This window comes from Rosa rugosa, chromosome 2, assembly GCF_958449725.1.
Source record: "Rosa rugosa chromosome 2, drRosRugo1.1, whole genome shotgun sequence".
Lineage (NCBI taxonomy): Eukaryota > Viridiplantae > Streptophyta > Magnoliopsida > Rosales > Rosaceae > Rosa > Rosa rugosa.
The window spans coordinates 65,536,864-65,549,684 of NC_084821.1; the positions used below are offsets into that span (position 1 = coordinate 65,536,864).

Here is a 12,821-nt window from a genome sequence, read left to right on the forward strand (position 1 = left end):
CTGGACATAGAAAGTAATCAAAGAAGACTTTGAGTCAACCAGGCATTCTATAGGAGAAGGATTCGAATTTGGGACCTCGATAGCATCTGGCATGGAGAGGAAAATGAATAAAAGCTTGAAGTAGTACTAGACCAATAATAGACCACCATCCACCATCCACCATCCAATAAATTTCGTTATGCTGCTGCAGTGCAAGACATTTTGGGTCTTGTCCACTTGGCTGATGAATGTAGATCAGGAAACGGTCTTTCAGGCTCTCCTGTAGTACATATGTGTTTAGAATTGTTCTGATCTTGTGTGTGACTGCATCAATTATCACTCAAATATGAAAAGCATGCATTCCCCTTCTTTTATTTTTAGAAGTGTTACATTAATAAATCAATATATAAAGTCGCTTTCGTATTTAGACCTTTGTCTACTGCGGAATGATGTTAAAACTGATCGAAGATTATATTCAAAATCCATGATAATGGGTGGAGACACTTGGATGACTTTTGATTTTGTCTACTCTTGGTGGGGGAAGTGTACAATATTTGTTCCATGGGGGTTTGCCTACTTTTCCTAATAACTAATGATTGATTATATAGAGATCTGAAGATATAGTAGGAGCAGAAGAATCATTCCATGATGTATCGGACGAATGTATCAAGCTTTGACTTCCACCTGCTCTCTCTTGTGCAATCTGCTCAAATGGATTTCTCAAGGCTGTTAACCTCATTTCTTCACTATATATATTTGGATCCATAATCAATTCATCGACAGGGGTTCGCCCTTCAAGCATACTCACGACTGCAGACATGGTAGGCCTAAGTGCAGCTACCGGATTGATGCATAGCAGAGCTACTTTAACCATTCTAACTGCCTCTTCGTTACTGAAATCTGACCCTAACCTTGGATCCACAAGCTCCACTAAACTCTCTTTTTGTTGTAAAACAAGAGCCTGAAACAAGATAAATTGGAAATGCAAAGATATTTTATAGAGGCCAAGTTGAGTGGAGAAGTCATCAACATAATACTGATTAAAAAAACTCTGATTCTAGTCACATGAACAGAAGAAATTTGAGTTCTTACCCAATCCACAAGGCCTACAAAATCCACATTTGGTCGAAATTTCATGTTGTTCTTTCCAGCAACTATTTCCAATGCAACAATACCAAAACTAAAGACATCTGCTTTGAAGGTTAAATAACCCCATAGTGCGTATTCTGGCGCCATGTATCCTCTGCAGAACAAAACATTGTTTTCTAAGACTAATTCAATGTAGCATGAAGGATTACATCATGAACATAGCCAATTAATTTCATTTAATTAATTCACTACTTCATTGTCACAGTCAAAATTTCGAAGCAAAAAGTTGGGTGAGAGAAAAAGCGTGCAGAAACAAAATAGACTCTGAAGAATAGTTAAGAGAATATATGTAATAGTAGCTTACATAGTTCCAGCAACTCTTGTGCTAATGTGGGTGTTCTCTTCTTCATCGAGCTTTGCCAGACCAAAGTCTGAGATCTTAGCATTAAGATCTTTGTCCAGTAATACATTTGTAGTTTTGATGTCTCTATGTACAACCTTCAACGCTGACTCCTCATGCAGAAAAGCCAGACCTTTTGCTATGCCCAGGCATATTTTCTGCCTTGTAGGCCAGTCCAATTTGAGTGGACTTTCCTCTGGGCCTGCAGTTTACATAGATTACCAATCAACAGGACACTTAAATCATAGCAAGATCTATTTATAGAGTTAAAAAACTTACCAAATAAAGCGCCTGCAAGACTATTGTTTTCCATATATTCATACACCAACAGTAATTCATTTGCTTCAATACAACATCCATACAATCTAACAAGATTTGGATGTTGCAAACCAGAAATCATGCCTATTTCGTTCACGAATTCACGATTTCCTTGCTTTGATTTTGAAGATAGTTGCTTGACCGCAATTATAGTACCATCCAATAATATACCCTACATTTTTCAATCAGGATAAAGTGCAGGACAATATATATGGATAATAGTTAAATGAAGCCATCAAGAAACAGATTTTTATCTATTTATTGTCTTTTTTTTTGTTGCAAAGGATGTAGTCATACAGTACCTTGTAGACAGAGCCAAAACCACCCTCCCCAATTTTGTTTACAGGATCAAAGCTGTTAGTGGCAGCTCTAATTTGCTTGAAGGTGAAAAAGCCAGTTTGCAAATCCAGTCTTCTCAAAGCTGTCCACAGAACAAGGTTTAGATATATGTAATGCCTCGCATATTTATATTATTCTTAGTATCTAAAGTCTTCTTCCTAATAATATTCATGGCACTTGAAATAATGAGATTTTACAACTTGAACTTTGTACAGTAGAGTAGTAGCACCTTTTTCCCTGGATGTCTTGCTATCCAGACATCCATTCCACCAAAGAATGCCTGAAATCAAGAAAACAAGACACAAAACTGAAGCTCCAGCCACTGTAAATACCTTCTTTTTGCTATCACGAGGAGTGGACTCTTTTCGGAGACCAGAATGAGTGGACTCTGCAAAGAAAGAAAAACAAAGTCATCAACAAAAAAATATAGTACTGCACTTCTACTATATAGAGCCAAACATTACTATTCCAACAGTGTTTTTTAGGATATTTCAAATATCCGATTAAGGTAAGCTGATGTTAGTGTGTGACTCCATCAAACGTAATAGTGTTCTTTGAATTAAACAAACTTTTTATGTGAGTACTTGTTTGTTCCACTATACTGTTCCTGACCTACTAACCAATCTATTGGAGTTAGAATGTCCGGTTCCTTTTCTGTTTGGAACTGACGGCATTTTCTAAAAATATTAGACACATTATTTGTGTGTGTGTGTGTCTGTGAGAGAGAGGGAGAGAGAGAGAGAGAGAGAGATCAATTCTGAAGATACCAAACTCTATAGAGATAGCTGATATAAGAGGACCATATACTCCTCTTCTCGGGGAAGCTGTTGTCCCTTTGCCAGACCAATGAAATCTGATCTCTAAGGTTTTATCCTTCACCTCAACTGCTTTAAATTCCTTTATGACTGCTTTATCAACCCCTTGTGCTTCCACTTCAATGTTAAAATCATTCAACATCAGTTTCTCCTGCACATATTGTTATCAATTAGGAAACTTTTGTGGAACACAGAGAGCATAAACAGAATGATCGACTACCTGAATATAAACATCAAATATCCGTATTCCAAGACTGTGGAAAGATCTATTTCCTCTAATTATTATCTCTGAAAAGTGAAGTCTCACAGTATAACTTCCATTTGCCAAGCAGCGTGCATAATACGTAAGAGAAAGAGGAGAGAGGCGTGCATTTGTGTACAACTCAGAGTTGCTCATTCGGAGTATAGATGTATTATCTGCTATGTAGTCTTCACCGAATTCAGTATCCCAGAAATGTCCAGTGTTGCTAAATCCCCAGTTAGCTCCAGCAGGAACGAACGCTGATGGACCTCCTCGGTCTTGATCACCTTCAAAGTTGATTCCTCCAACTGTGGTGTTTCTTCCACCACAGTTTATATGCAAAGAAAGCCGATCTATAGGAATAGAGGAAAGACAACATCATAGAAATTATAATAAGATAAAGCAAATATTACAGTAGATAAATGAAACTGAAATAGTCTTACAACCATTTTGTCTGATGTCATATCCAAACTTAAGTTCTATTACAAAACCTTTACCGAGGTAAATAACTAAACGGCCAACACAGTTGGATAACTAAACTAGTAAGTTCACAATCTTATATATATATCGAATCAAACTCATATATTGTTACCTTCTCGACATGGATATCTCTTCAGGCACCCTCCAGATAATCTGGATTGGAGTTGCAAAATCAGGATATGTATATCTGAAGTCCAAGAAATAAAAGAGATGGAAAAAAAAAAAAGGCTACATCGTTTAAGACTAATAAGTAGAAAGCTTACGAGATGTCTTGTGCAGAAAAGCTTTTGAACAAGTTCCTGACAGATGCTCAATCAGTTAGATTTAAAATAAAATAAAATAAAAAGAGAAGAGAGAATAGAGGTGAAGGAAGACAGCACCGTATGCTCCCAATGCCAACTACAAAGAAACACTATCTTACAGGTTTTCTGTACAAGGTAACTCAGAGCTCTCAGGAAATTCATTGTAAGAAATATCCATGTAGCTGCACAGAATTATGATAAAAATGCAAGTCAGTGTAAACGATGTTAACTTGTAAATATATTTCTGCAGGCTTCAATGGAAAAATAGTACTTAATGAAATCTGATGAGGAGGAAACACACTAGTTACTGTTATTGCGATTTCTCTTGACCCAATCTGGAAGAGGTGCAGATAACTCTGGAATAGACCCAGTGAGGGCGTTATGTGTCAGACACCTACTCAGGAAGCAATTACAAAAACACACTAGGTTAAAGTACATATCATTAATGTAATATTTGTAATTGCTGATTACAATTCATCATGATGTATGCAAGTGCCCTTCATGAATTAATGTACAATTCCTACAAGTTGTCCAATATGCCTATTCCAAAGTCAGGAATACTTCCTTCCAATCTGTTGAAGCTGAGATCTCTGGAAAAGATAACTAAATATATGTTATGAGATCCGAAATTTATAACAAGAAGCTTAATGGAAAAACATGAAACATGGTTAGTCAAATTCAAAAAAATAAAAAGAAAAGTTAAAAGATAAAGAATAGCAGTATTACAATATACGTAATGCTGTCAGTTTCGATATGTAATCAGGGATAGGTCCAACTAGATTACAGCTCCTTAGCATTCTGCAATAAAATTCTTTATGAACACTGTACTTAAGGAAGGACTCTTAAATTACAAGAAGGTATACATCATTTTAAGACTTACAAAACGCGCATAAGTGTCATATTTCTCAAGTTTGGAAATGATGAACTGTATCCACTCAAGTCACTGATCCTTCTGCATTAAATTGCACCATGAATCATTGTTATATCAAAGAAGTACTGACATTTTTCGGTTGTAAATGAAAACTGGGAGTGAAGCCATAACTCACAATATTTCTAATTTATTCAAGGAATAAATGCTAGGCGGAATGGGCCCTTGGAGACCGCTAGCTTGGATCTCTCTGTGAAGAATAGAATTCAAAATGGATAGATATTACACCAGAAAAGCTCTATATCTTAGCGATTTATGACTTGTACATAATAGGAATATGCACTTACAAACTCTGAAGCTGACTCCAACTTTCAAAGAAATCAGGTATTGTTCCATTGAAGTTGTTACTGCCAATCTTACTGCATAAAGGAGAGACTCAATAACACAGAGCTGAATGTTCTTATAGGCCAAATATACAAAACATTCAGTACTTCAATTTTAAGGGTACTAAAACTTACAGTACTTTTAATTTATTTAGATTAGAGAGATCCAATGGCAACTCTCCTGAGAGATTGTTTTGACCGAGTAGGCTGAAATTAGTACCAATTCCAACTTAATAACTAATCCAAAGATACTGACTCATTCAAAAATATTGATATTAAAGAGGGAAAAAAATTGAGGGTGAAAAGATAAAAAGAAGCTTACAGAAGCTCCAAGTTAACCAGCTTCCCAAGCTCAGGAGGAACAGTTCCATAAAATTGGTTACTGTCTAGGAACCTGACAATACATCCCTCCTCATAACAGTAGGTAAACTGACTGACACTATAAATTCACGTAACAAATATAACAAAGTGGAAATAAGAGCTAGATTGAGCGAGAGGTTAATTACAGTAGTTTTAGAGTAGTAATGTTCCCCAAGTATGCAGGGATTGTTCCTGATAAGTTGTTCACAGTAAGGGACCTGCAATGTACTCATCATTTCAGTTTCATTAATATTATCATTAGTTAGCTACTATACATGGCTAAGATTGAACATGAAGTTCAGAAGTCCTTTACAGGTTTTGCAACTTTGTAGAAGCCCATTCAAGCGGTATGTTACCACTGAGGTAGTTCCTCGTGAAAGAACTGTAAACAACAGTAAAGTTATTACAATATTACTTATTAGTGATGAATGTAGAAATGATATATATATCTTCCTAGATATGCAGCAAAAAATGTTTCCCTTACACTTGTGTAAGGCAGGGTAACTTTGCAATAGATGGTGGAAGTACACCAGCAAGATCTTGCCCTGTAAGAACACTGTGTTCGGAAAAATGTGAGAGCTCATCATGAAATTCAGGTTTTGTAGGCAAAAGGGGATCCTATGTATTACAATAGCATCTAGTTAATTTCTTGCAGTGTGTTCAGAATCTATACACACTTAATTCATAGCAACTCCACAGAGACAATTTCAAACACTAGCTAGGTGGCATAAGAAATAGAAAGTGATTCATTTCAAAAAAAAAAAAAAAAAAAAAAAGTGAATGACATAGTGACATACATACTGGTGACGTGGCATACACCATCAGGGACGTAGGAACAGTTGCAAGAGACAATGTTGGTGTATAGCGAGTAACGATCAGATATTGGGGTAGCCCAGCTGGTGTCGTTGAGGCATGGGTCTACGTCGAAGTTCCAGTCTTTTTTTCCCAATTGTGAAGCAATTTCTCTCATTGCTTCCACTGCGCCCACAAATCAAATTTTTGAATCTTTTTTCGTGTTTGGTGATTTTAAGCAAGAGTTACAAATTCCGGTATCATAATTTTATTCTAATTCTTTTTTTTTTTTTTTTTTTTGGGACAAATAAGTAATTTAGATTAGGGAGAGGCTGTTCCCCAATCAAGGGCCCGTTGAACCACCACCAAAGCCCGCGATGGAAAAGCCCAAAACTTGAAGAACCCGCAAGCTTCCGTCGATGGTCGCATTGGAACGGTATTCTTCCCTTTTGCTTGTCAGCGTACTGGTGGACTCATGGAGGCTCACCGTGTTCTTTGATGGTGGCCGCACAAGTGTTAACCCGGTTACCTACCAATAAGGACTTTTAAGATTGTTGGGGCTGCAGTTGCAGCTAAATTCTGTAACTTGTAAACTTTTTACTTCAATAGGGCTGACCTCCTTCCCTAAAAAAATATATTAAAAAAAAAAAGGATTGTTGGGGCTTGAATTTGGATGAAGGTTTCACTCAAGACCCAGGATTGGACTTTTGGCCAGATTCTTGGTTGTTGCCATTTATTGCAAGTTATTTTACCATCAAAATGACAAAAAGATCAACATTGCAATAACTGTTAAATACATGGATTTCCAAACTTCAAAGCCGAGAGCCAAAATTGTAACGGGTTATTTACAAGCCTAAAACCCAGTGCTGGTTGTGTGTAAACTACCACAAAGTAAGTTACAGGTAATGAAAAGGAAAAAAAGAAAAGAAACAGGAATTGGAACAAGAGAGTGAGACTGTGAGAGTAAATTACCTTCTTGAACAGGAAGGCGTGGGGATTGTGCTTCAACTGATCTGACTGAGTTTATGCAGATGAAGCAGAGAACCATTATGACCATAGTCATGATGCTTTTTGGAAAAACGCTAAATGCCATTTTCTTCTTTTGCATCTTATTTTAGTTCCTTCAGCTTATAATTATTGGTAGTCGATCATCTTTTTTAGCTGGTTGTTGGGATCGTTAATATGGTGTGAAATTCAACGTCTGTACTGGGATGATCAAGGTCCCATCACGTAGAATAAGTTCATGTACATACTTGACCGAGTCCACTTGATTAATTACATTAGGGTCGATAACTTAATATTATCACAAATTGACACATCGATCAACAAAAAGTTGGTTAAAAACAAAATATGACTAGGAGTCTATGAGGTCCTTCTTTCATTAAAATCTCGGTAAAAAACTATGAAGTTTAAGTCTGATAATTTAAGTAATTAAAAGATAATAATTTTTTATGTTTATCTAACTTAAATGTTACGACTAGTCTTTCGTGAGTCGAATTCACGACCTCTCATTTATAAAAGAGAAACTAATTAGATTATGCCACTAGATCAAATGATTCTGAATAGTCTTTCATGTTTTAGTAAAACATTCCAGACTAATCAATATTCTTTTCCCTTTCTTTAAGTACAGTCACGGGTCAGTTCTTCATAATTTCATATAATCTTATAGAAAAATCTTCCTTCATGTTTGAATTGTATGGTCAAGCTAATTAAAGCTGGGACGACCAGCTCATAATTAATATTATTCCGAATGATCGAAACTTCACCACACTTTCCCATAATCCCATGTGCAGTCATGAGTCATTAAAGTTGATGGTCCCAAAATTACGAAAGTATACGTACAAGAGTGAAGCTGTGAAGATGTAAGTCACTGATTTAGCGTTTTGAGGAATATATATATATATATATATATATAGATTTTTGTCCATTTATTTAATTTCTAGAGATTTTTTTCCTACTTACTCCATTAAGTTTTTTTAATTTTCACTTACTCAAAACACTCTAATAAGGTATTCCCTAATACCTTATTAAGATTTTTTTTTTTTTAATATCATTTTACCCTCACCCTTTATTACTTAGAGAGAGAGAGAGAAAATAGAAGAGAGAGAAATCATAAGAGACTTCGTCGGAGCCCCGTCACCGACCGCCGGAATCCGCGATCGGTCGCCAGATTTCTGCCAACTTTCGCCGGATTCCGGTCACCGGTCGCCACTCACCGGACTTTTCTGAAAACCTCACCGAAAAGGTTTATAGCCCCCAATAAACGTTTATTGCCCCCCAATAGACATCTATCAGCCATGTATTGCCCTCCAGTAGACGTCTATTGCCCCCCAATAGAATTTTCGGTCACCGGAATGAGAACTAATCTTCCTAAAATTAGACAAATAAAACTTTGATTAAAGAAAAAAATGAAGAGATTATATAAATTCAAAACGTCTATTTCCCTCCAATAAATGTCTATTGCCCCCCAATAGACATTCAATTTTTTTTTTCTTTTCTTCTGTCCCATTACTTAAAAAAAAAAAAATTGATTTGGGCACCCAAAAAATGCTCTAGGCACCCCAATCAATAGTCGGGCCAAAACCACCGGATCGAATCACCTCCGGAGCTCGCCGCTGACCTCTCTCACCTCTCCGAACCTCCAGTCCTCGTCGGAGTAGCCACCGGCGCTTTTCTCTTCCTCGCCGACTTCGCTCGCTAATTATACGCATTCATATGCGTATAATTATATCTAAAACACTATAAATAAGTAATTCTCCATGTCAATTAATATGTAATTAATTTATTTTTATTTATTTTGTAGAAAATAAACGGAATTGCGGAAACGAGAGAAAATAGTGCGAAAGTGGAGCAAATTGGAGTATCGACAAAATGATGAAATGGTCAACGCCGGTCAATGTCAACAAAAGTGTCATGGAATAATTTCGGCATATGGAAAAGAAAAAAATGGTAATAGAAGAAGAAGTAAAAAATGGTTGTTTAATTAATTAATCAATATTGATTGATTAAACAAGTTAGGAAGAGAATGGTGCTGCACGTTTAGCCTAGTTAATGGGCTTAAAGTTCAATTAAACATTGTGGTTAATTAAGCAAAAATGGGAAGTTGGAAACCCACGTGCAGCAGCCATACCACTTTATTCCTGGCCTTTTTCTCTCTAGCCAGTCACAGGCTGACACCTCAACATACCCTATCTATCATTCTCTCTTCTTTATCATTCTCTCTTCTTTGCGTCAGCGCCTCCATATATATTGCTAGACCATTCTATTCACAGAGAGACCTAATAGCGCCGCACAGCAGCTTGGGGAGGGCTGCTGCCCTTCCTCTCCTCCTTCTCTTTTATTAGTTTTATTTTAGAGAATTAAATAATTACTCACTCAAAGTTTCAAGGATTTATCAAAAGCATCTACCTATACAAGATTCAAGATTTGGATAATTGTGAGAATTGTAATTCAAGACTAGTCATGCTAGTTTTTTAGCTATTTGTGATTATTCTTGTTTTCTCCTACACTTCTATACTCTTTTCCCTTTGAATTTTGTATCTTTGATGTTCATAATTATGGGTTGTGAGTAATTTCCTTGTTGGGGGTTAGGGTTGTGTCCCTAACTCAAATTTTGTGTAAAAGATGTTTAATTTAATGTAATAATGCAATTTTTATATGATGGATGCTTATATCAATTATTGTTGGGTTGAAACGCATGTCTAGGAGCCTAATCAACTCTAGGATATGTATTTTAAGCATGTCTAGGACAGAGTTAGAGGCTTGACCCTCTCTAATTCCTAAGCTAGAAACCTTCAATTTAGTATTCGAGGGGTTATAAGCATGGTGATTTACACCCGTTGCGTGATTGCGCGGGCGGGTCGCTTAGTAGTCTAATTCCTCGATCTCTACGCCTCTTGATGTGAATTAATAACCCTTGAACTGGCTCTAATTCATGCCAAGTGAGTTCCTACGGCCCTTGAACCGGAGTAGGAATATCATGAAAGGGAATTTCGGTCCTTGAGCCTTGAACCGCATTGGATACGACTACCGCCAAAGTAGGAATTTGCATCTACATTAGATTAGCTTCCGACACATAGAATTTGGGTGAAGGAGCCTCCCTAACACCCGGCATTCCCATTTTTTTTTTTGGTTACAGTCGGGGCCTAAAAGACCTAAACAAAAACAACAAAAAGGCTAAGAATTAGAGCAGGAGCTCCTCCTTGCATTCCCATTTATTTGGTTATTCTTTTATTAATTTCTTTGCATTTTTATTAATTGCTTTACATTTCATCACAATTTGTTAATCTAAAATTCTCCCTCAAAATATTGAAACTCCGACTCATTGTAAATAACCACCACTAGGCTCTTAGTTTTGATTAGGCTTTAGTGAGAACCAAAGCTGAGCATTGCTAAGGCTTGGTGCCACAAAGTAGAATTTTTGTTTATTTTGTTCTTCTTTTGCATGCTAAGTGTCTTTAGTTATGACTACTTAAGGATTGTGGGTTAGCCACTAATCTCCGTGGTACGATAATTTTGGGTTTAATACTTCCCTATCTTGACACGATTCGTACGCTTGCGAGAGTTTATGCATCAAGTCACTCGCCACATCCACCTCGTCGCGCCGAATCGTACAGCTCCGGACTGAATCTGTCAAACTTGAATCGTACTAGCTTTAAGGCAGTTATCAATGCCTTAACGACTATCAATTTAGTTGAAATTTTGCAAAGATGATCTATACATTAGTACCTAAAAACTGAATGGTCAAGATGTGGATATGCGACCGAAAAGTGACCCTAAACTCCAACCTCGCACTTAGAGCGAGGCCTCGCTCTGGATAGGATAGGATATATATATATATATATATATATATATATATATATATATATATGAACTTTTTCATATGGTAAATCACTGTAAATTTCATAATATACAACTAAAAAATTATGTGAGTGTTGTCTGTCAGGTACGGACGTACGGTAACTTTGCAATAAATAATGGAAGTACTGCAGGTACTATAATGTTTATCATACACTTATTTTACATCTACTTAAACAAAAATTATTCATTGAGAATAAAGTTATTTTATTCATTTACACTATTTCCACATAATTAAATAAAAATTACAACATTGAGAATAAAGTTACCTTATTCATTTACACTATTTTCTAGGGCTGGGAATTGCATACCGGAAAACCGAGACCGAATCCGACCGATCCGGGCCGATACCGATCAGCTCGGTCTGCAACTTCAATTCCACAGAATACCGACCCGACCCGAACAGAATAGCAGCTAAACGGGTCGGCCTCGGTATGGGTCAAATACATACCGTTTTGACCGACCCGACCCGATTTTCTTATGCGACGCACGACTTGTCGTTGATTTCAGCCCTAAAAGGCTAAACGCGTTCTACTTCTGCCGTTCTCAAACTCACCCAAACCCTAAATCGAGCCTCTCTCCTCCATCGAAGACTCCCAGCCTCTCACTCTCGCAGTCTCACGCCTCTCTGCTCTCCTCCATCGAAGACTCTCAGCCTGTCAGCCTCTCACTCTCACAGTCTCACTCCTCTCTGCTTACCTCCATCGAAGACTCTCAGCCTCTCGAAGAACCGAGACCGAAACAACAGCTCTACCTACTCGATCCAAGTCTCCTCCATCGAAGACTCGAAGGCTCTCGCTCTTCTCTCACTCCTCTACTCCATCGAAGATCGGAAGCTGTGGCTCTTCTCTCACTCCTCTCTGCCCTCCTCGAAGATTCGAAGGCTCTCACTCCTCTCTGCCCTCCATCGAGGAATCGATTCTTCAACTCGATTCTTCAAGCCTCCCACTCCGAATCGATGGGAAAACTGGGAGTAAGTCTCTCACTTTCTCATATTTTTTTTTTGAATTTGTGGGGCTGATTTTGAAATGGGTTATGTTTTTTTTTCATTGGATTTGGGTGTGGAGTTATGTAAAGTTGGTGGCTTTGTGTATTTTGGGGTTTGTTTAATGATGGGTTTTGCTTGGACTATGTTTTGGGGATCGAAAGTTTGTTGCTTTTGTGGTTTATTTGGTTAATGTGACTAGGAAATTTACAATGCTGCATTTTTTCAGGTTTCTGGAAATTTTGCTATTCAAAGCAGGTGGTACCGATTGGTACCGAACCGATCGGATTCGGGCCTAATCGGTATTGCAGCTGAGTTTCCGGCGTCCCGAACCGAACCGAGCCGAGTATAAACTCGGTATCGGTATCGGTATAGGCATGTTCCCGAGCCGAGCCGAGCCAAACCGATCCCAGGCCTACTATTTTCATATAATTAAACAAAAATTACAACATTGACAATGAATTTGTTCAAAAACTCGTAACAATGTCATAGGTGCTGTAATCATATTGATAGAACTTAGATTACACAAAATAGGACTCACGTTACCATTCTGATAATAAATTTGTTGTCATATTTGTAAATGTGTGTATGACATATGAGTATGTATTATAGA

At 37.3% G+C, this 12,821-nt stretch overlaps 1 protein-coding gene across 1 annotated transcript; it reads right to left on the bottom strand.

Moving 5' to 3' along the window:
• Window positions 1-426: 426 nt before the first annotated feature.
• Window positions 427-7,510, bottom strand: LOC133729385 (probable leucine-rich repeat receptor-like serine/threonine-protein kinase At3g14840). Its single transcript, XM_062156901.1, has 24 exons — window positions 7,339-7,510; window positions 6,372-6,552; window positions 6,059-6,130; window positions 5,888-5,956; window positions 5,721-5,792; window positions 5,537-5,608; window positions 5,350-5,421; window positions 5,179-5,250; window positions 5,010-5,081; window positions 4,844-4,915; window positions 4,690-4,761; window positions 4,488-4,553; window positions 4,265-4,357; window positions 4,083-4,145; window positions 3,925-3,960; window positions 3,774-3,814; window positions 3,161-3,534; window positions 2,893-3,091; window positions 2,355-2,513; window positions 2,089-2,207; window positions 1,748-1,958; window positions 1,433-1,670; window positions 1,072-1,222; window positions 427-940 (listed from the first exon to the last, which is right to left on the bottom strand). The coding sequence occupies exons 1-24, from the start codon at window positions 7,472-7,474 to the stop codon at window positions 569-571; spliced, it is 3,084 nt and encodes a 1,027-aa protein (XP_062012885.1). The 5' UTR covers window positions 7,475-7,510; the 3' UTR covers window positions 427-568.
• Between the last annotated feature and the right edge of the window lie 5,311 nt (window positions 7,511-12,821).